This window comes from Lissotriton vulgaris, chromosome 4_1 (assembly GCF_964263255.1).
Source record: "Lissotriton vulgaris chromosome 4_1, aLisVul1.2, whole genome shotgun sequence".
Lineage (NCBI taxonomy): Eukaryota > Metazoa > Chordata > Amphibia > Caudata > Salamandridae > Lissotriton > Lissotriton vulgaris.
This window is the reverse complement of record NC_141691.1, coordinates 1362202290-1362226688: the sequence shown is the minus strand read 5'-3', so window position 1 is coordinate 1362226688 and position 24399 is coordinate 1362202290. Positions and strand designations below refer to the sequence as shown.

At 52.7% G+C, this 24399-nt stretch overlaps 1 protein-coding gene across 1 annotated transcript in view; it reads left to right on the top strand.

Moving 5' to 3' along the window:
* SMCHD1 (structural maintenance of chromosomes flexible hinge domain containing 1) overlaps positions 1 to 24399 on the top strand; it is a 2274803-nt gene that overhangs the window by 671153 nt on the left and 1579251 nt on the right. The window contains exons 18-19 of the mRNA XM_086965602.1: positions 1124 to 1201; positions 1288 to 1407. Coding sequence (XP_086821728.1) covers positions 1124 to 1201; positions 1288 to 1407 — 198 coding nt within the window. The remainder of the gene's footprint in view (positions 1 to 1123; positions 1202 to 1287; positions 1408 to 24399) is intronic.

The following is a 24399-nucleotide window of genomic DNA, read 5'->3' as shown; positions in this document are numbered from 1 at the left end:
GAAGGAGATGTCATCAAGTGGCGAAGCTGCCGAGTTGGAACCTTTTTGGAATGCCGTCCTGGACACTTGAAGGAAAATCGTCCGAGTCTGGGCAATTCACTTAAACTCTCTGTCTTAAAAAGTAAATATGTGAAATGCACTTGTGAATATGTAATTGGGTAATTTAGATATTTAAATCCACGTTTGATCTACATGATCTGGTATTATCTCCCAGCACCTCCCATCATACAGTGCTCTGTGGCTCCCCAGCAGGGTTTACAGTCTGTAAGTACCAATACATATCCAGATAATTGGACAAAGGCCACTAGAGAAAGTCACTGTCATGAATAGCTTGATTTACATTTATTGCTATCTTTAACTAATTTCACCCAAAGTTCTTGTGTAAAACATTAAATTAGTGCAAAAATAATAGTTATGAAATTTACTTGAACCAAAGAGTTAATATTGTAACTTGCACAGCACTATATGATCCATTAGCATATGGAGTACCAACTCTAAAATATAGCTGTGATATCAGGTGATCAGTGTTGACATTAAATATGCATTCCTAAATATTTATAGATATATTTTTCCTATTAACACTATTGTATTCCTTTTTGATATTCAACTTCCCATCTCTAATAAGTGTTTCTTGAAATGTGGGGTCTCTGAGAGTCTCAAACTGTTGTATGAAAATGCTAACAAAGTAATTGAGAAAGCCTGTTAAAATATTTACTAAACTAAGAGAAAAAGAATTGATGGGGCATGATTAAAATGTCCTTAAATTGGACAAAGACAGAACTATCGCGTCCATAGTGAGTTGCTTCTATTTCTGACTCCCTGACTGAATCCGATTTTGGGTTGGACTTTGTGTAAATTCATTGGGCTTCACTTTCAAGCAAGGCTTCACTTTCAAGCAAGGTTCATTCTAAGTCAATGAACCAAAAAGTGAGTGAAATTAACGTGTTTTTAAGTATTCCAATCCATACGGTATGGTGCTGTGTTTTAAAGTGATTGATATACAACTTAAAAAAAAATAATTATCTAATACTGTAAATTAATTTATGTAAGACAAATAGTTTGTGATTTTTGATAAATTGAAAATCTTTCAGCTTGTTTTTTTCTTTCCCTTTCTATTGTGCAGCAGAAAGTGGGGATAAAGAAGTGATATCACACATCAGTCAGCATGGGGGTAAATGGCCCTATTGGTTTAAAAAAATGGGTAAGTTAATTTGGATGTTTTTTACCATGTTGTAATTTGTTTTATTATTCAGAATATTTTTTTCATAACATTCTGAATATTTGCAGAAAACCTTCAAACGATCGGAAGCTACACACTGAAACTTCAAGTGGTTTTGAATGAAAGCAATGCTGCTACTTACGCTGGAAGGTCCCTGCCATCTAAAGTATTTTCTTTTAAAATTGTTGGTAAGAAAAAATTTTTTTAAACAGTGCTAAATTATTATATTACCATTTTCAAAAAATTTTATTACAGGTTTTTGAGCCAATAAAAAAGTTTTAAGGATAAAGCAAAGATTGCTGGTATCAAACAAGAACTAGCAACCGGCTTGGCCAAGCTTCAAACTGTGGTACAGAGCACTACAGGACTTTTAGAAGTACCTAGGATCCATGAGCATATAATCACTAAAACTAACACATACTTTTTGATCACACCAAAAAAGGCGAAAGCAAGTGATTTTTGCCAAGGACCCTTATTCCTGGTTTAACAGGGACTGCAGGGAAAATAGGTCGGCCTTAATCAAGGCAATCAAGGGGATGAACAAAACACAAATTAAAACTGCCATATCTTCCTATAAAGCTGCCCAACGTAAGGCTAAGATATCTTGGGATGCGTCTCGCTGGGAACAATTGAATGCTGAATGTTCATCTAGGGATAACCATCTTTTCTGGAAACTGGTAACTTGGGGCAGTTGATACGGCCCACATTCTCTTCCAAACTACATCACCAGCCAAGTCAGGTTCAATCATTTTGAAGAGCTCTATTGCACCATGGGAAATACCCAAGAAGGGGAACCAACAGGGCAATTTGGGCACCCGTTAAGGAATTTTTTACGATCAAGGCGGTTGAAACTGCCTTAAGTAAAATAGTCCCCGAATTGGCAGCAGGCCAGGTTGGCTTACCAGGCGATCTATTTCTGACTGATCATGCTCAATGGACACCCTATATTTTAATACTAACCAACGCCATAGCCAAAGGTGAGCCTGTCCCAGCGTCATGGAAGTCTGCTGAAATAGTCCCAATACATAAAAAGGGAGCCAGGGCAAATCGACCAATACGCTTGATCGATGCCATGCAGAAGATATTTGATTGGATGCTACTGCAAAGGATCCAGACATGGTCCGAGGAAGGAGACATTCTTTCCCAGTTCCAGGCGGGTTTTTTAGAACAAAGACCGGGACAATGGCCAAGTATTCAGATTCCTTCTCATTTATTGGAAGACTGTGGTGCTAGGCAAAGACAGTGTATGCTTAGCATTTACTGATCAGAAGACTGCCTTTGACCTGGTCCCTCGATCCAGGTTATGGGACACGCTGGGAGAAATGGGTATGCCCCCCTTTGTCCTTAACTTATTAATCCGGTTGCACGAGGGGACCTTTGCCCAGGTTAGGTGGGGAGACCAGGGCAAACTTACCGAGCGCATCCCTGTCAAGCGAGGGGTAAGGCTGGGTTGCGTCTTGGCACCTACCCTATTTTCCCTGTATGTGAACGGGGTAGTGGACTTCCTCCTAGAGGAGCCGACAGATTCACTGACCCTGGGGGTGAAAAGATACCAACCTTGTTTGTGGATGACACGCTGTTGATATCTAAGACCCCAGCAGGGCTGCTGCGCTTAGTTGACAGATTCCACCTCTTCTGTGAAACCTGGGGCCTTATTATTAATGCTGGCAAACCAAATTCATGGCTTTTAATCCTCATAGGGCATGTAGGAAGGGCCCACTTTGAGGAGGGATTTCCCTCGAAAAGGTCGATACCTTCGACTACTTAGATGTAAGGTTCTCCGATAAAATGTCATGGAGGCCGCACCTGGGCAAGTTGTTGATGCCTCATAAGCGCACGTCTGGTGCTGTTCTTAAAGAACGTTGCCTTTCCCACACAAGGCCTGTAGTCCCAGCCCTCCATATATACAATGCAAAGGTGGTCATCGCTGCCCTATATGGTGCCGAAGTTTGGGGATACATTAAACTGGATGAGATCTGTAGAGCAGAATACACATTTTCAAGAGATCTAGTACCAGCATCAAAATACACCCCCCTCACCTCGCTATTACTGGACATTGGTAGGCGGTCGATATGTGACATAGCCATGCTGCGCCCTTTACTATTTTGGGCCCGCATCTGAAGGACCCCTGAGCTTCCCCATATGCAGAGGCACTCACTGAGGTTATTAGGCTTGACACTGGGGGGAAAATAGGTTGGATACGTGATACCAAAAAGATGCTCTCAGCAATTGGGCTCAGTGGATGCTGGGCCAGCCAGGAACCCCCAAGGAGGGAGGAACTTATACGCCTGTACTAGAAATGGGTGGACCAACGTGACATTAGTAGAACTAATCTGGGCAAATTGACAACTGAATTCTACTTACATAAGCTAAGTAGATACTATGAGCCCTACCTGGACTTAATAAAAGTATAGAGAGATAGAATACTCTAAATGCATTTCAGGTATGGCTCTCTCCCAGTAGGGGAAGTGACTGTAAAATGGTCCACCAACAATGGAAAAGATTGCCCCAGCTGTAAGGCCCCTGTGGAAAGCATTGCCCATATGTTGTTTGCCTGCCCAGCGTACAAGCTATAGCGGCAAAAATGGTTGAGCCCGCTTTGCTGGCAGCTTGGAACACGGGATGACCATGTTGCATTTCGTATTCTCAAAACTGATACCAGACCTTCCTTATCCTGTTGTATGGCAAAGTATTTGGGACAAGCGTGGCAGTTATGAAGAAAAGCACTTGCAAAGAAGACGTAGTAGTTTTATTTGTACAGACAGTAGCTAAATCTGTAAACTAATAATAGTACTGCTGTAAATCCTATCATGCACAAGCACTTTATTTCTGCCTAAACACTGGCAATTAGCCTAAGTGTCTTGAAAGCTTTTATATGCATTTTAAAGTTAAGAATTATTTAGTTTTAACTTGATTTTATGATGACTAAATGTACTTATGTCATAGTATCTTTTTCTTTTTTTTTAACATATTTTATTTGTCAATTGCATACACATGGCAGAGCTCTGCACACCAAAGTCATCTGCTGAATCATACTGCACATTGTTACAGAAGCAACTGACTTTCGTAGGTGTCATCCAAGTAAATGATAAAAATGCATAACATAATATAACCACCACCCAACTCCCCCCACCCTCGCCATGCCCCAGAAGTCGCACAATGCCCGCATAGTCCGTGCCACAGCCTCGATACATAGCAACAGAATCTCAGCACGATAAAACACATCTCCCCAGGTCAACCCCCCCCCCACCCTGCGCCCCCACATCCCGGCGTACATCAGGACTTAACCCAATGGGTGAGTGAGCCTCTAAAGCAGTTGGCGGCTCCAGCCACATTCCCCAATAATACGCCCATCTTTTCCATATTTTGTAATGTTTGCGTGGGCAGCCCCTGGCCACAAAAATAGGCTGTTCCAGCCCCCTACAAAAATCTAATCTGTTTCCATGCGGTCACCGATTGGGCCCGCGGCGCCTTCCATGCTCTGGCGATATCTCACTTTCCCAATATGAAGCCAAGTTGCATGAGGTGTTGTTTGTAAATATTACCCCCTATGCCCTCCATGACGTGGAGCAGAGCCAGCTGTGGTGCTCGCGGGAGCCCCCATACCTGGACCTCCGACAGGCAAGAAAACACCCCCCTCCAAAACCGATCCAGGGAAGGGCAGTGCCAGGTAGTATGTATGAATGTACCCTCCTCCCAACCACATCTAAGGCACTCCGGGGAGGCGATCAATCCCGCTCGGCATAGTCGAGCCTGGGTAAAATAGACCCTGTGCAAATACTGGATGAGGTGAAGGCGCAATGCTGTAGCCGCTTCCCTAGGTCCGCCTTTGCCTCCCTCCAGTCCTCCTCCTCCAACGCGCCCACACCCGTCTCCCAGTCCCCTCGCAACTTCTGAAGGGTGGTGGAACAGTGTATAACTAGGGATTGATAGATCCGGGAGATCTTCTTGGTCTCCAAATCTTCCATAAAAACTCTTGCCTCCAGTGGACTGAATTCCGGGAGAGATTCCAGGCCTTCTAGGCTAGGGGACAAGGTATGGCGAAACTGGAGATACTTATAGAATTGTGACTGGGGCATAGAGAATTCTCTTTGTAGGTCCTGAAAAGACTTGAGTATCGTGCCTCTCATTACATCCTCTAGGGTCGAGATACCAATGGCATCCCATCCCAGGAAGCCCTGCAGGGCCGCCAGCTCTGGTAAGCGTCCATTATTCCAAAGGGGGGTCTCCCCAGTCAAGGTATTCCACCAACCCATGCGGAGCAGCGCCTTCCACCATATCAGGAAAATCAGCTGCGTGGCCGCCGGCATCTTACCACGCAACGGCCAGAGTACAAGATAGTATGCAGTGTCTGAGACCCCGTGAGCAGTCGTTCCAGTGCGTATGCCGAATCCCTCATATCGCCGTACCACCACTCATTGAGGACAAGTAGGTGCGAGGCCTGATAGTATGAAAGAATGTCAGAGGATGCGAGTCCTCCGCAATAAGGGGATAGGAAGCATGCGTAAGGCCACGCGCACTTTACCCACCTCCCACAGAAACTGCCCCAGCACAGAATTCACCAGCCGGAACCATCTGGGCTGGATCGGGTATGGATGAATCTGTAGCTGGTAAAGCAGCCGAGGAAGCGCCACCATCTTGAAAATCGCTGACCTGCCATACAGCGTCCATGGCATACGGGTCCAGGTCTTGAGGTCCGCGCTGACTTGCTCCCACACCGGTGCCCGGTTTCGCTCCCAGGAGATGGCCGGCACATCCGACAGGAACACTCCCAAGTATTTCAACCCCCCAACAGCTAACTGGAGTGTGCTCGCCCAAGCGCCCAACCTCGGTCGATCTCCCAGAACCCACAGTGTAGATTTGCCGGGGTTCATATATAGTCCTGAGATCTGCATAATCTCTAGGAGTCGCGGCCCCGTTTTGTCTAAGGCCGTGAGGAAAAAACAGGACGTCGTCCGCGTACAATGCGATCCTGTCAGATAGATCTGAAGTCCACTCGTAGCGCCGGACCTGTGCATCCATGCATACCCATACCGCCAATGGCTCCATGGCTAACGCGAATAAATACAGAGACAGGGGACATCCCTGTCGTGTGCCCCTCTTGATCGGGAAGATGGAAGAGGCCGCACCCGCATCCCACACCGTCGCCGTCAAGTCTGTATAAAGGAGCATTAAATAAGAAAGAAAGCGTGGGCCCAAGCCTGCGTAGCAGTGCAATCTGAAAGAAACAGGTTAGTGTTAGATTCCTTACCTTAGATATATCCCAGGCGTCAGGCTGGATCCGGAAAATTTTCGTCAGCTGTACCCCTGCGTGTCGGTAGGTGTCGTCTGCGGCTCCGCATCAGTCGCCGGCATCTGGATCGCCGGAATGACGTCGTCGGAATACTTAGACGCCGCCCTCGCGCGCTGACGTCAGTTCTTCTTTTTTCTGCGTCAGCAAGCGCAGATCTGGGAAGAGCAGTACCCTAGTCATTTTTTGACTAACTTTTTGATCTCTTTTGATCACTTTTCGAGTCGATTATCGACTCGCGATGCCGTTAGGGATGCCTGGTTTTAAACCTTGCGACGCCTGTCACCGCCTGATGTCGGTGACCGACCCCCACCATCGGTGCCTTTACTGCCTCGGGGCCGACGATGATGACAAGTCGTGCCCCGACTGCCGGGCCTTGACCTCGAAGGCTAGACTGGAGCGGTCCCGTAAGCTGCTTGAGCTCCGGCAGTTGGCCCGCGCCGCTCGAGGTCCCAGTCGAGGATGAAGTCGAAGGACCGGTCGCGGGGCCGCAGTCATCGCCGCTCGTCTAGTCACCACCACTGGTCGGGCTCCAAGTCCTCTGGTAAGTCGAGGCATTCGAAAAAGAAGTCGAAAAGGCGTCATCGCTCTTCCGACTCCCTCCCCTGATGCTCGCGCGATGCGACCGGGGGTTCGGTCGATACTGCCCGCACGGCTCCGCTGGAGCCGCAGGTGCTGCGTCCAGCTTCCATACCCGCCGGTCCCTGGGCTGCACGTGACGCCGGCGGAGATAAGTGCTTTCCTCACGGCCATGAGGACTCACTTCCCTTCGTCGGAACCTGTCGAGGTGCCTTCGGGCCCCGCGGGCCCCCGCTTGGAGCCCTAGCGGGCCGGCGGCTCCGGCCCCGGTGCCGTCGGGTGCCTCGGCCCGGGTGCCGCCGTCGACTCCGGTCCCGACGCCGCAGTGCCCAACAGGATCCAGGCCTGGATCCGGGTCATCGCCAGTCGACCTCACGACTCCTCCGCTGACGCCGACCCCGAGGGTGTTGCTCCCTGTGCCATCTTCGGACGACACCGTCTCCGGTTTCAGCCCAGGTCCGGGTGCGACGCAGGAGCGGCGCCGCTCTGCGCAGTCTCAGACGGGTGAACAGTTCACCTACGACCCAGCTCCATCATTTTTGCCTGGTTTCCAGGAGATGGATGACAAGGAGGACTGGAAGGGGTCTGAGGACATTCTGTCACAGCAGTGCCAGTTGAGCCAGGACTGGGCAGATGAGTTGGGGGAGGCCAGTGGTCTAAACACTTCGCCTGACACTGGATTAATCTCTCCTCCCTCCATGGCTTCGGAGGAGGAGGCTACTTATAGCGTGGTGTTAAACAGGGCGGCCAAGGCCTTGGCTCTTGAGCTCCCAATCGCGGCCGTGAAGACTAACCTCCTCACTGAGTTGCTGAAAACGCAGGCAAGCTCCTTGGAGCCTCTACTGCCGTTTAACGAAGCCCTCACCGATGTTCTAATGGGCACCTGGTCCAAGCCCTCTACAGGCCTCCCTGTGGATCGGAACGTGGCCCGATGCCACCGCCCGGCTCTGGGCGACCCCTGCTTTTTGTCCGTTCACCCCAGCCCTGAGAGCCTGGGGATTCAGGCCTCTACGTCCCAGACCGCATTCTGACCGCTCCTCCGTATCGAGAATCCAAAAGGTATGATCAGTTTGGGAAGAAACTGTTCTCCTCTCTGAGTTTGGGGCTGCGGTCTGTCAATACCGCCTGCCTTTTGGGCCGTTGCACCCACTCTCTGTGGGATACGGTTGCGGAGGTGCTGCCACAGTGTCCGGAGGAGGCCCTGACAGGGCTCGCCCAAGCCCTGGCGGAGGGGCTGGATGCAGCACGGTACTAGATTAGATGTGGATTTGACACCACAGACTCGCTGGGTAGAGTGATTTCCACGATGGTGGCGATTAGTTGCCACGCCTGGCTGCGGTCTGCCAACTTCTCGGGGGATGTCCAGGCCATGCTCATGGAAATGCCCTTCGATGGCCGTCGCCTCTTTGGCGACAAAGCGGATAGTGCACTAGAGCGTTTCAAGGACTCCAGGGCTGTAGCCAAGTCCTTGGGCCTCTGCCAGCGCCAGCAAACATTTGCTTTTTGCCCTTTTTGATGCCAAGGAAGGCGGCGCCCCCACCCGTCCAGCCAGCTGTCACGGACGTGGTTACCGCCGTGGCGGTACCGGGGGACAATGGCAGGGTCAGTCCACATCCGCCCCGCAGCATCTGCCTTAAAGCCTTCCTAGTCCAGCATTTCAGGCCCATTCGACACCAGTGGGGTGCAGGGTTCGCCATCACCTCCTTCACTGGCGTACCATCAAGTCGGAAAGGTGGGTGCTGCAAATTGTTCGAAGGGGCTACTCCCTCCCCTATGAGGCGACCCCCCCCCCAGCCATGCCACCGCAATACCACCGCATGTCGGGGGATCACTTTCAACTTCTGCAAGAAGAAGTTACGGCCCTCTTGGCCAAGGGGGCCGTTGAGCATGTTCCTGGGCCTGAAGTAGGGTGTGGTTGTTATTCCCACTACTTTCTGGGTCCCAAGAAGGGCAAAGGAGGCCTACGCCCTATCTTGGACCTCTGGAACGTCAACGGCTTCCTCCGGAAGGAGAAGTTCAAGATGCTGACATTGGCTCAGGTCTTAGCTGCCCTAGACCCTGGAGAATGGTTGGTGACATTGGACTTGCAGGACACTTATTTCCACCTCCCCGTCCTGCCGGCCCACCGGCGTTACCTGTGGTTCACGGTAGGTCACAAGCACTTTCAGTTTAACGTGCTCCCCTTCGGCCTTACCAGCGACCCTCTGGTGTTCATAAAAGTGATGCCGGTGGTCGGAGCTCATCTGCGCAGATAAGGGGTTCCAGTCTTCCCCTATCTCGACGACTGGTTGTTGAAGGCGGGCTCGCCCCAGACAGTCGTCTCCCACCTCCAGACTACGGTCGACCTCCTGCACCTGCTGGGGTTCTCCATCAACATGCCGAAGACACACCTGCGCCCCTCTCAGAAGCTCCTTTTCATCAGAGATGTTCTGGACTTAGCGCTGTTTCAGGTTTATCCTCCCGAGCAGCGGGTTCGGGATATTCAGGCTATGATTCCGATCTTTCAGCCTTTATCCCGAGTCTCGGTCAGGTTGACGCTGCGGCTTCTGGGGCTGATGGCCTCCTGCATCCTTCTGGTGCATCACGCCAGGTGGCAGATACGGGCTCTGCAGTGGGACCTGAAGTTTCAGTGGGCACAGCATCAGGGCAATCTGTCAGACCACATCCTGATCTCGGAGGGCACTGCGAGACAGTTGCACGTACCGCGATTGGGTCGACGGCAGATCCCTCTCCCTACCCCAACCGGAGCAGGTAGTAGTGACGGATGCGTCCTTCCTGGGATGAGGGGGGGGCACATGTGAGAGGTGGGAGATCAGAGGCATCTGGTCTCCGGCGGAGTCCCGGCTTCATATCAACCTTCTGGAGCTGCGGGCGATCCGACTTGCACTGAAGGCATTCCTTCCCTCTGTCCGGGGAAGTGTAGTGCAGGTGTTCACGGACAACACCACCGGCATGTGGTACTGCAACAAACAGGGCGGGGTGGGGTGGTGGACCCTTTGTCAGGAGGCTCTGCGCCTCTGGACATGGCTGGACCGCCAGGGCATCACCCTGGTTGTTCAACACCTGGCAGGTTCCCCAAACACCTGGGCGGACTAACTCAGCCGTCCGTTCATGATGGATCACGAATGGCGTCTGAACTCTGACGTGGCGCAAGGTGTCTTTCAGCAGTGGGGAGAGCCTTGGTTAGATCTATTCGCCACAGAAGAGAACGAGCAATGTCATCAGTTCAGGGCGTTGCAATTTTTTCTGGAAAGAAATCATGGACCAAACGATTTAAAATGGACGATTCTGAAAGCCATCTCAGTAGGCACCAGAGGAGGCCATGTAGAAGAGATGCTTCTACGAAAAGAAGCGTATTTGATTTTAAAATTCAATTGCACCATTACAGGATTGAATGAGATGTCTGAACTTTCTAAAGTGTAGCCATTTGACTGCTTCAGTACTCAAGGTATTCACATCGTGGCTTTGGGAAGTATTTACAATGCTGCACATTCATCCCACAATGCAATGGGATGGTATTTTCAAAAAACAAACGAGAACAAACGGAAGTCCGTGATTACAAGAGAAGACGAGAGGACGGTACGCCTTACAACAGATTGTCGGGATGTGGGAACACGAGCCGCCGGAGCTGCTGTTGCTGGCATAACAAAGAGGCAAAAGTGAGTCGCAGTTCGCATTATCGTCTTTTAAATACGGTACCAATTTGAACGCTGAGTGATACTAACGAGTCACACGCTTGTTTTAGAAACAAAACAATTGGAAGGACGTCTGCTACCAAATATAAAGGAAACGTTGCAGAAGCTAGTGGTAAACGCCGAAGAGGCACGAACAGCGTTTCAATTTCAAAAGGTACGCACAATGTAGTTAAATGACAATACGCCACATTGTATCTTTTGAATTATGGCTGCTTAGTAAACAACTTGACATATTGCTTCCAAGAAGGAACGAGTTAGAGAGCAGATGAATTCATGAACTGACAAACCAAGTGCCACTTTTTTCTGTTTGGGATTAAATGCAGACCTGTAAATACAGAGAACCAATAGACTTCTAACTGCTACATTGTTCGGAGACGCTTTTCGTCGCAAGTGGAGCTGTTGTCTGTTGTACTCCTGTTCGCCTATACCACTTCTGCCCCCAGAGTGCTGAAGAAGATCAGGCGAGACCGGGCCCAAGTCATCCCTGTGGCTCCGACTGGGCACGAAGATACTGGTATCCCGTGCTACTCAGCATGTCAGTCGGTCCCCCGATTCGTCTGCCTCTTCAGGAGGACCTTCTGTCGCAGCAGCAGGGGGCGGTCCTCCACCCGAACCTGTCCAGTCTCCACCTCCATGCGTGGAGATGGAGTGGCGACAGTTGAGGCCATTTGACTTGCCTCCTGAAGTCTATGGTGTGATTCTGGCAGCCAGGCGTCCCTGCACAAAAACGGTATACGCCTGCAGGTGGAACAGATGTGTGGCATGGTGCACAGCAAAGGCTGTGGATCCACTCTCTGCTCCCCTTTCAGAGGTTCTCCTCTTCCTTCTTTCTCTTGCCCAGCAGGGCTCTCCTCTGGGCACTATCAAGGGCTACCTCTCGGCCATTTCAGCCTTCTTAAGGCTTCCTGATCAGCCTTCTCTCTTCAAGTCCCCTGTTGTAAATAGATTTTGAAAGGCATCACACACATGTTTCCTCCTGTTCCCTTCGTGATGCCTCAGTGGGACTTGATACTAGTGCTATAGTATCTGATGTGTCCTGCCTTTGAGCCACTTTATAACTGTCCTCTTCGTCTTCTGACTCTTAAAACTGCATTCCTGGTTGCCATCACCTGTGCCAGGAGAGTGAGTGATCTCCAGGCTCTATCTTCTAAACCTCCTTTCCTCTCTGTCTATCTGGACAAGGTTGTCCTGAGGACTCGTCCTTCTTTCCTGCCCAAGGTGGTTACAGCCTTTATTATCGGGCAGTTCATCACCTTGCCCACCTTCTTTCCGCATCCCTCGAAAGAGGAAGAGAGGCTCCACCGTCTGGACCCAAAACGTGCACTTTCCTTCTATCTAGACCGCACACGCCAGTTCCGGGTGGACGACCAGCTCTTTGTTGGTTACGTGGGCGCTAAGAAGGGACGGGCGGTGCACAAGCGGACCATCTCTCGGTGGGTCATCTTGTGCATCAAGGTTTGCTACTCTTTTGCAAAAAAGGAGCCATCCTGTGGGCTGCGCGCCCATTCCCCTCGGGCCACGGCGGCTACTACTGCCCTGGGTCGGGGAGTCCCCTTGCAGGACATCTGTCAGGCAGCGATGTGGGCCTCGCAGCACACGTTTGCTAGACACTACTACCTGGTCAGCCAAGTCCGGAGAGACAGCTTCTTTGGCTGTGACTTTTTGGTGTGATCTTGGTTCGCAGACCCACCACCGGTATTGGTATTGCTGGGGTATCTATTCTAAGGTAAGGAATCGAACACTAACCTCTTTCTTTCAGATGCACAAGTTACTTACCTTGTTTAACAATATATCTGTAAGAAACAGTAGTTTGTGTTAGATTCCTTACCACCCCATCCATCCTCCCCGTTCTACGAACCGATTTCTAGGGTTAAGGACATCCCTTTCAGGGCCCTAGTTTCATGGCACCAGTGTCGGTTTCTATCATGGCTCTGCGTTCCTGGCGCGGAAAGCTATGTACAGAATTGACGTCACCGCGAGAGGGCGTCTTCTAAGTACTCCGACGTCATTCCGGCGATCACGGCGACGGACTTGGAGCCGCAGACGACACCGACCGACGCGCAGGGGTACTGCTGACGAAAACTTTCCGGATCCAGTCTGACGCCCGGGGATATATCTGAGGTAAGGAATTATTTATTTTTTATTTTATTTTATGTAGTTTGTAGAGCGGCCAGCTACCCCCGAAGGGGTGTCCCGGCGCTAAAATCCAGAGTTACCAAGGGAAAGGGGGAGTGAAACAGGGGGAGCAGTGGAGAAACTAAAGTCCGGAAAAGAGCCAGGTTTTAAGTTTGGCTCGGAAGATGGATTCAGAGGGGCAGAATCTCAGCTCAATTGGAAGGGAGTTCCACAATTTGGCAGCAATGACACTGAACCCTCTGCCACCAGTTCTAGATAATCTAAAACGGGGCGAGATCAGGAGGCGGAGGTCATTAGATCTCAGGGATCTGGTGGAGCGGGAAATCGAGACCCGTTTTTTCAGATAAGTAGGTCCACAGTCGTTGACGGCTCGATAGGTGAGGGTGAGGACCTTGAACTTAATGCGGCTAGCCACTGGAAGCCAGTGGAGTTCCCTCCGATAAGCAGAAACAGATTGACGGTACGGGATATTACCGATCAGTCTGGCTGCAGCATTCTGGACAATCTGCAGCCGGTCTATCAGGTACTGGGGGGCACCAGCATAGAGGCTATTGGCATAGTCCAAGTGGGACGTGATGAGGGCTTGGGTTACTGTACGGCGGGAATCCAGGGGGAGATAGGGAAGGATTTTTCTTATCATGCGCAGTTTCATAAAGCAGGCGGAGGTGACTTTATTTACCTGGGTTTTGCATGACAGGGAGTCGTCAAATTGGAAACCAAGATTCCGAGCCGAGTGAACGGAAGACGGGGCGGGATCGAACACTAACTACTGTTTCTTACAGATATATCGTTACCGAAGGTAAGTAACTTGTGCAATAGATACACCCAACTCAGGGAGTCGAACGCCCTGTCCATGTCAGCTAACAGGAGCGCCGCCCGCTCCCCGGTCTGTTGAATCGCTGCCACCGTGACATGCACCCGCCATATATCATGCCTGGTTGCCCTCTGGGGCATGAACCAAGCCTTATTAGGGTGTATAAGCGTCGATATGTGAGGCAGAAGGTGATTAGCCAACGCCTTGGCCAAGATCTTAGCCTCCACGTTGAGGAGGGAAATGGGGTTGTGTGAGGCCTGTTGTTCTGGTGGCCGGCCGGGCTTAAGAAACACCGCTGTGAGAAGTTGGCCTGATATATGATGCTCACTAGTTCTAGTGATCACCTTGTATCAGTCCAAACAACCCTTATGGTGATTGGTTGTAAGTCAACCGTATAGACCAGCTATCCTAGTGGTAGCATGGACAAAGCAATCTTAGGATAAACTCTTTTGGCATGTGAAGCCAGCTGTTTTACCACATATAACCCCTTGAAAACCAAGTGAAAGGACACCACACAGGTTGTTATGAAAATAAACAAGTATTTATTAACTAACATACACCTCTGAACTCTTTATGAGATCAGAGGGCTAAGCACATGACAAACTCTTAGGAAAAATACGATCAAGTTGCACAATTTACAATGGTGCCCTAGGGGCACGACAAACCATATACTGAGTAAGTGGAATGTGAAAGTCGATCATAGGAATGGAGCTGTTCAGAGGCTGTAGGATCGCTGGGACCACGCTCTACTAACTCTAGGTAGGTAATAGGAGGCCCACGGAACGCGTGTGCAGAGTGTGAACTCACACGCGAGATGCGTAACAGTGTCTATGGACAGTACAGTTCAAGAAAAAGGTGATTTCCTTACAATCCTGACTAGGTAGAACTAAAACGACTGTGGAACTGGACACTAGGAGAGTCAAGCTACCCTTGAGCGCCGAAATGCTCCTGTTACCTCACCCACAGGCTGCAGGTGCATAGGTGCCAAGACGTGTCGGGTTCCGGCATTGAAGTCTATGGAGCCTGGAAGAAAAGATGCTGCAGGCGGTCAGGAGGAAGATGTCCGGTGTGATCCAAGGGTGAAGAGAAGAACCTGAAAGCAGAGGGGACAATGTTCAAAGTCACTAGCCAGTGAATGGAGTGGAACCAGGAGTGGAACCAGATGTCGTCGTCGCGATCAGGTGAAGGTGGACGCTTGTCTCTGCAGCCACGTGGACCAGGTGGTGTCTTCGACGACCAGGATGGAGGCACGAGCTGTCCCACGCAGGCTCTCGCTGTCGGCGGTATCGGCTTCGGATTCGGAGTCAACAGGCCTTGGCAAAGGCAACTCACGCGGTGAGTGGAAACGGCGTCTGGAGTGGACCAGGAGGGTCCGGGGTGCTCCTCTTTTGGAAGTGTGCAAGGGCCAGTCTGGAGCAACCAGACCAGCAGCGAAGATTTCGGAGTTCGTCGTCTAGGAGGTCACTAGCCAGCCGGCAAGTGACCAGACAACGCGTCGAGCAGCAAACAGGCAGAAGGGCCCCACGCAGATCTCGTGAATGCTGGAGGGCTGGTCTTCCGTGCAGGAGCTGCTCGGGGTCGGGGCTTCTCAGTCCCCGAAGCACTTGGACGAGGTTACCTCTGAAGTCGTGCTGGAGCGAATTGCTGCTTCTTTCAAGATGGCCGGTCCCACGTGTCTCGTCGCACCCACGGATCTCAGCTGAGCTGCAGATGTAGGTAGAGGTCGGAGAGGTCTGGGAATCCGGGTCTCGTCGGGCTCTGAAGTCTGGATCCTTGCAGGAAGACGACAAAGGGAAGCCGCTGGACGCTGATGGTGCCTGCTTGTGCACGGTGGACACTCCTTGCCCACAAGGGAGATTTCTTCAGTCTTCTGTGGAGCAGAACGTCGAAGTCCAGAGTTTCTTCTTGTAAAGTTGTTCAGGATAATCTAATTTGGAATGGGACCAGCTCCTACCTTTATCCGGCTAAAGGGGGCTGTACTACGACTAGGTCCCTCCTCTGGGTGGGACCAGGAAGGGGGGTGGTTACACCCCCTATCCTTTGTCCGGTCTTGCGCCAGCTCTGGGGCTGGAGTGCCCCAGCAACTGGTTTAGACCGGTGTATGCACAGGGACACCTTGTGTGCCCCAGGCATGTCTCATTCCTTTCAGCCCTGTCCTACCTAATACACAAAATCCTGTCTGGGGTGGTGCTAGCACCTCCCAAGGCAGGAAACCCTTTGTCCGAGCCTCCCTCGCTGGAAGGACTCCCAGCAGCAGGAGGTCAGACTTGTGTCTGTTGTGGCAGCATCCATTTTGTGATGCTGAGGCTCGAGTTAACTTTAACCGGGGTTCACAGTTACATACATGTCGTGTCCTTCTAGAAGGGTGGAATGCTACCCCCGTCGCCAGAATTGGCGAGGGGGTAGTATTCCAATTCGTATGACACCTTACTCGACATGTTTTGATAATGTTATACCAAAGTTAGCAATAACCGCGAGGATTATAATGCACTTAAGAGTATATGGTATAGAGTTATCATGGAAACAGCTAAAGGACTTGGTTCCGAAAGTTGCAGACAGGCTCAGCTCATGCTAGAGCACCATCTCACATAATTCCAAGCACTCTGCCTTCAGGATTGATAAGGCCTGCCATAGGAGTGACTGATAGGAGGATACTGTCAGGATTCACCGGTAGCCACTGTAGCTTCCTCAAGACAACAATTCAGTTTCCCGGCAATGTCCCGTTTTACACGGGCTAATGTCTGGTTCCCTTGCTCCTCTGGGAAGCTTAGAAATTCTAGGGAGAATCTGGAATACTAAACAGAAAACTGCTTAAGATTGTAAATAGTTCACCTCCCTAAGATGGCCGCGCAATGTCCCCGTTAAGACCAACCTGGGTGGTGCGCCCTCTAGTGGGTATCGGGAAGTCCCGCGCTTCTAACTGCGCACTTCAACAAAGATTTTCGTTCGAGCAGCTGTTCCTTGCCGCCGCTCCGCATTAGAAATTCATGACGGAAGTAGTCAGAGTGAGGAATAGTAGAGAGTTGGAGATAGTAGCAGAGTATCTCAGAGACTTATTTGAGAACAGTTAATTTCCCGCAGTGCGCTCTCACAGTCCAGAGAGGTGACAGCGTTTTGACTGAGTCTCAGTGGTACAGCATTCTGACTGCCCTACATTCTGAAGGGGCAAGAGGTTGTACAGCAAGCACGGCATAGCAGGTTCCAGAGAAATTCCTGAATCCAGTAAAGCTCAACTACAGGAAGAAGAAACTTCTGTTCAGGAGAAGAGGTTGCAGAATTAGACAAGTAAGGCGTTAAAATTCAATATAAATAATAGCCTTCGAGTGCAAGAACCCTAACGTTGAACTTCACTCGGCGCTGTCCCTGGACATTCCACTTGCGCTTTCCTTACTTTCTTCCCTCCCCATTCTTCCTCCCTATTTCCTTTTTGCGCGCTTCAGAAGAGACATGAGGGCACAATTCTTCGAACTGCACTAAAGAATTCCAACCTTCTAACAGAATCCCCAAGACCACGTCTGGCAGAAGGCTTCACAGGTATTAGTTCAGTCAGAGAGAGAGTTAGAAGGGATTCTTCGAGGTAGAGAGACTAATGTTTGTGTATTCCTTCACAGCAAGAAGCTCTGCCAGATACTTATCAACGTTTATGGAAGAGGGGCAAATACCTTGGCTAGAACTGGTAGGACAAGTTTTGTTTTACTCTTAAGAAAAGACTGCGAAGTGAAGGAAGGTTTGTGGTATATTCTCTTTCTTTCCCTACTCTGTGTATGGGGCACCTCCAGAGCAGACGGCAGGAAGTATTTGCAGTCTCTAGAAGGTACAGGTGACAGTTGGAGCCAAGGTTTCTCTTCTCTGTCCAATTCCACTTTCCCTTCTGCTGGTGGTCTTGCTCAAGAAGCGGAAGTACCGGTGGAGGGGTGATCGGGACATTCCTCACTACTGCCCCCGCGAAGAGTTGGAGCACCAGAGCATCGTGACAGATATGTGTCCATTTTAAGGTTAGATATAGGGATACTATATCTAAAGCAAAGGGTGATTACACCACCTTGCCCCAGCTGATTGATCAGCCAGTTGTGTCAGATTGGGATGGCCAGCCAGGGGTGGCATAATACATGCTGCAGCCCCATGTAGGCCCTGAGTGCACCTATGCCCTGGGTACCTAAGGTACACTGTACAGGGGCTGATAAGGTGACTCAGTATCCAATTAGATATGTACCTATAGTACATGGAATCCATTTTACAGAGAGAGCAGTGGGCCTGGGGTCCTGAATAGCAGGGCCCCAGGTCAACTAAGTCGAAAAACCAGCAAAACACCAGGCAAAAAGTTGGGGGGCAACCATAGTCAGATATCCACCTTCCTACATAACCCCAACCCCAAACGAAAGGAGATAAGGCTATCCTTGACCAGGTAAGCCTATATTGCCTGAGTGGCCATATGAGGTGGTATATGCACTGGCATGGTTACCCCCTATCTCATGGTCAATGTTTGACAGGCCACGTGAAGGGCCGCTCTCCCCCGGCTCAACCAGGCCCGAGCCCGGTCACACAAGTACCACACACCACCATTGCACGTCCTCCATCCCCTCGGGGACCCCTGTATCGAGCACGTTGACCTCGTGGGTCCGATCCACCGCCGGCCCACGCGCCCAGCCTGGGCCGCCATCTTGGACACTTCATCACGAGGCCGCCTGGCCCCCGATCGACCTCAACCCTGGGCCCAGCCCGGCCTCAGACATTCCGGCACCACCCTCCACCCAGAAGGTGAGCGGGCTACTTGGCAAGTCAATGGGGGAAAGAGGTGCCGATGGCTCTCCCCCGCCCAGTGCCGCTCGCCCATCGCCTCCCCGGGCGCTGGCTCCACCCCCCTGCTGGGTGTCTGGACTCCCTCATCCCGGACCTCCCGACCTCCAAGTGCGAGGGTCCGGACATCAAAGCACGCCAGCCCTATAACTGGGGCAGCTCCAGAGCAGGAAGCCAGTTGTATCTTGGAGTCGAGAGACGTAAAGAGGAACTCATCCTGGACGGACTACTGGCGCTGCCGTAGCTCTGTCCTGTGCACCATCATCCTGCCTGTTGGCGCTGCCACAGCCGTCGTAACCTACAGTCTTCATCGTCGTCGGGACCTGCTGGCGTGGCCGCGGACCGTTGTAACCGTCATCTTTCACCGGGACCTGCAGGCTCCGCCGCGGACCGTCATCTTTCCTTCATCCATCTCGGGACCTGCTTGGCTCTGCCACGGCCCGATCATCTCGAACGCTGAGCTCGAGGATTGAGAGCTATTTTGTACTCATTGGTAACTAAGACTGTCCCGCTACCCCTTTCCTCAGCCAAAGACTTGAATCGAGGGGACCCCTGAGTCCAGACCTCCTTGTATCATACCATCGTAACCTAAGAATTGCATATAAAGTCTCGTTAACCTTCCGTCTTGTGTGGTGTCCGTCTGTGGGGGGGAAGTTGCTTGTCTGTACAGTCGTTGGGGACGGCTCTCCCCGGAGACCTCTCCCCGTAATCTCGGCCGACCCTCCCGGTCCGTCTAACATTGGTGGCCAGCGGCGCGATCCGAATCACCGCATACGTACAGAGAGTAGCTCACCCCACAACGAACCACAATGACAACTAAAGAAAGCGGATCAACTGAGAAGTTCCAAATGGAAAAACTAGAGGAGTACAGTCATCGTGAACTAAAGCAGTTCTGCATCGAACTAGGTATCGCTACCACCGGACTAAGCACCAAGGACGATTTTAAGCATGCCCTAGAATCGTGGGCAGAGACCGGGGATGCCGAAGCCCCTGAGCAAAGCACCGCGAAAAAAACCAACACGGCCCCTGAAGGGCAAAGAACCGGTCTCTCGCAAGACGAGATCCAAGAAAGAGAAAAAACCAGACTACACGAGCTAGAAATGGCCCGACTCAAGATGGACGTGGAACTCAAGTTGGCCAAACAAAAAATCAACTTAGAGCACCTACGTCTCCGAGAAGAAAGAGAGGAGAAACAGAGACAAAGGGAGCTCGAGGAAAAGAAACTGGCGTACGAGCACGAACGGAACCTAGCCGAGATCAACCTGCGCAAGCAGAATAAAGAGTTAGGGGTGCCCGAGAGACCACACACCCCAGGGACCACGGAGAAAAAGGTACACATCCCCAAGGATGTGGTCCGAGAATATTTCCGAGAGGACGACATCCAGCAATGGTTTAAGGCCTATGAAATCGCTATGACTGCGCACCGGATCGATAGAAACGATTGGGGAGCCGGCCTATGGGGCAGATTACTCAATGAGGGCCGCGATACCCTGTTACAGCTCCCAGACCACCAGATGACCTCCTACGACCATATGAAAGCGGCCCTCCTCACCCGCTATGGCCTCACGCCCGAGATGTACCGTCAGAGGTTCCGAGACTGCACACGCATCCCGGGTACAACTTGGGTGGACTATGTAACGTACTTTAGCCGAGCTTTCGAAGGCTGGATCAAAGGAAACAACGTCACGACCTACGAGCAGCTGTTCAATCTGATGGTATGGGAGCATCTGTCCAACAATTGCTTCATTGAACTACGCCAACACCTCCTCGACAGCAAGTTAACCGATCCCCGGCAGCTCGCAGCCGAAGCTGACCGGTGGGAGATCACCAGAGTGGGCCGGAATGGGTCCTACGAGCAGAGCAGAAACAACAATGGGCACCACCGACCCAGAGGAGGAGGAGGGGGCCAAGGACGAGGAAGAGACAACACTCCGGCCGCCCCCGCTACCAGCATCACCCCCCCGGCCAACCGGGGCAGCACCCCGGCGCGACCGGGGTACAGAGCCAATGTCACGTGCCACCGATGCCAACGAGTCGGCCACTATGCAAACGACCCCAGCTGCCCGCAGTATCAGAGTCCAAAACCCCGCCAAGTGGCCGCCGCGGCACTAGGGGAAGAACAGATCTCCGAGGAACAAGAAACAGGCGAGCAAGAGTATCAGGAGTGGGAGCCAGCCGCCATGACTCTCGCGTGCTTAGGGGGAAGAGACATGGTCCCGCGGGTCCCCCTACCCGCTAACACCCAGAAGTACAGCCAATGGGTGAGCATCAATGGACGACGGGCCGAAGCCCTTCGGGACACCGGGGCCAGTGTGACAGCCGTCCGCTGTCACCTGGTGACCCCAGAACAATATCTACCGAACATTCTCTGCCCTGTGCGGTCAGCCGACAACTCGGAAAGTCTGTGTCGGATGGCCTGCGTCCCCCTTGAGTGGGGAGGGGTCTCCGGCATGTTGAAGGTGACGGTCCGAGACGACGCCCCCGTGGACTGCCTCCTCGGAAATGACCTGGAGAGCTCCCCGTGGGCAGCCGTGGAGCGAAAAGAACACTTAGGGATGTTAGGCGTCCCGGACTGGGCGTGCGTCACCACCCGGTCCATGGCCGCCCGTGCCAACCATCACCCGGAAGAACCAGAATGGCCGGCGCCACCGCCTCCGGTCGCCCCAGCCGAGCCCACCGACCATGACACCCCCCTCGAACCTGCTCAACCTTCCGACCTCGCTAACCTTGACCAGTGGGCCCAAGAGGGGGGGCCCACACAAGAACAATTTCGCCAGGAACAGAAGACCTGTCCCTCCCTAGAGGGACTTCGCCAACAAGCGCTCGCCCAAAGCGCAGGGGATACCTCCGGAACTCATTGGGTCTACTGGGACAGTGATCTGTTGTACAGCGAGCAAAGAATCGCCGAGCTGGGGGCCAACCGAGTACTAGTAGTGCCCCTCCGCTTTAGAGACTTTCTGCTAAACCTGGCCCACGATGTCCCCCTGGCAGGGCACCTGGGACAAGATAAGACCTACAGTCGCCTAGTGACCCACTTCTTCTGGCCCAAAATGAGAAACGATGTGCACCAGCATTGCCGATCTTGCCCCACGTGCCAAGCCAGTGGGAAGAGCGGCCGTAAACTAAAGGCCCCCTTGCAACCTTTTCCGGTAGTCACGACCCCATTTGAGAGGGTCGGAATAGACATTGTGGGACCCTTGGACCCGCGTACAAAACAAGGCCATCGCTTCATTCTGGTGCTAGTGGACCACGCCACCCGCTACCCTGAGGCTGTTCCTCTCCGGACCGTGACAGCCCCAGTGGTCGGCCGGGCCCTGATGGGGATCTTCTCCCGTGTAGGGTTCCCCCGAGAAGTCGTCAGCGACAGAGGCACGAACTTTATCTCTAAATACATGAAATCCCTCTGGCAACAGTGTGGGGTCACCTACCGATTCACGACCCCCTATCACCCCCAAGGGAACGGACTTGTTGAGCGGTTCAACCGCACGCTAAAAGGGATGATCGGGGGATTGGAAGAGCCCCTCCGTCGCCAGTGGGATGTGCTGCTGCCGTGCCTCCTCTTCGCCTACCGAGAGGTCCCACAGAAATCCCTAGGCTTCAGCCCATTTGAACTGCTATACGGGCACCCAGTGCGGGGGCCGCTCAGCCTGATCAAGGAAGGCTGGGAGATGCCTCCGGCCAAGAACCCTCCAGATGTCTTCCGGTACCTCCTCACCCTCCGCAACCAGTCCCGGCGGTTCAGAGACCTAGCAAAAGCCAACCTAGAGGCCAGTCAAGAGGACATGAAAAAATGGTATGACCAGAACGCCTCATCCATTGAATTCGAACCGGGACAACAGGTATGGGTAATGTCCCCCACGGAGCCATGCGCTCTCCAAGACAAATGGACGGGGCCCTTCAAGGTAATCGAGCGCAAGGGTCCTGCCACCTATCTGATCGATATGGAGTCCTCCCGGAACCCACTCCGAGTCCTCCACACCAACAGACTGAAACCCCACTTTGCACGAACAGAACTCAGCCTACTGATGGCCACAGACAATGGGGTTGAAGACGACTCCGAGCCTCTCCCTGACCTCCTGCGGACCCAGGAGCAGGACGGCTCCGTGGATGGGGTCCGACTCTCGGAGGCCCTCACCAGAGAACAGCGCCAAGAGTGCCAAGCCCTCCTGTCACAGTTCGCCAGTCTGTTCTCCCTCACCCCAGGTGTCACTTCCTGGTGTGTGCACGATGTGGACACCGGAGACAGCCCTCCTGTCCGCCACCGGGCCTACCGCGTACCTGATCGGGTACGGGCCTGCATCCAGGCGGAAGTGGCCAAGATGCTCACGCTCGGGGTCATCAAGCCCTCAGACAGTCCATGGGCCAGCCCGGTCGTACTGGTCCCCAAAGCAGCCGCCCCCGGAGCCACACCAGAACTCCGGTTCTGCGTCGACTACCGGGGCCTGAATGAAGTCACCAAAACAGACGCACATCCCATCCCCCGGGCAGATGAACTGGTCGACCGAATGGGAGCTGCCCGCTACCTCAGCATCTTCGACCTGACCGCAGGTTATTGGCAGATCGGCCTCACACCCCGAGCACAAGAACGTTCTGCCTTCTCCACCCCCGATGGGCACTACCATTTTACGGTCATGCCCTTCGGCATGAAGAATGCCCCAGCGACTTTCCAACGGCTCGTCAATCAGGTCCTGGCGGGGCTCGAAGGGTTCAGCGCCGCCTACCTCGACGACATCGCTGTGTACAGCAACCATTGGACCGAGCACCTCCACCACCTCCGAGCAGTGCTGCAAGCCCTTCAGCGAGCTGGCCTCACGATCAAGGCCAGCAAGTGTCAAATTGGACAAGGGTCTGTGACCTACCTCGGACACCAGGTGGGAAGCGGCCTAGTGGCCCCTCTACAGCTGAAAATTGCCGCCATCCAGAACTGGCAGCCCCCTATCACCCAAACCGAGGTACGAGCCTTCCTGGGCCTCACGGGTTATTACCGAAGGTTCGTGAAAGACTATGGTACCATAGTGGGGCCGCTCACAGAACTCACGTCAAAGAATCAGCCCAAGAAAGTGAACTGGACCCCAGAGTGTCAAACGGCATTCGAACAGTTGAAGGCCGCCATGTGTTCCGCCCCTTTGCTCCAGGCCCCAGACTACAGCCGGGAGTTCGTCGTCCAGACGGACGCCTCCGACCAGGGCATTGGGGCGGTCCTGTCTCAAGTGAACACCGAAGGCCTTGATCAACCGGTGGCCTTCATCAGCCGGAGACTCCTACCACGGGAGCAACGCTGGAGCACCATAGAGAGGGAAGCCTTCGCGGTGGTATGGGCCCTCAAGAAGCTCCGGCCCTACCTTTTTGGCACCCACTTTCGGGTGCAGACCGACCACCGACCCCTGCAGTGGCTGATGCACATGCGGGGGGAAAACCCAAAGTTGCTACGCTGGTCCATCTCCTTGCAAGGTATGGACTTCACAGTCGAACACCGGCCCGGGCCAGATCACGCCAACGCGGATGGCCTGTCCCGGTTTTTCCGCCTCGACGAAGAGAGTCCCCAAGAGGATGGGTAACTCTCCCCGCCTTCAGCTGGGGGGGACGCATGTTGGACAGGCCACGTGAAGGGCCGCTCTCCCCCGGCTCAACCAGGCCCGAGCCCGGTCACACAAGTACCACACACCACCATTGCACGTCCTCCATCCCCTCGGGGACCCCTGTATCGAGCACGTTGACCTCGTGGGTCCGATCCACCGCCGGCCCACGCGCCCAGCCTGGGCCGCCATCTTGGACACTTCATCACGAGGCCGCCTGGCCCCCGATCGACCTCAACCCTGGGCCCAGCCCGGCCTCAGACATTCCGGCACCACCCTCCACCCAGAAGGTG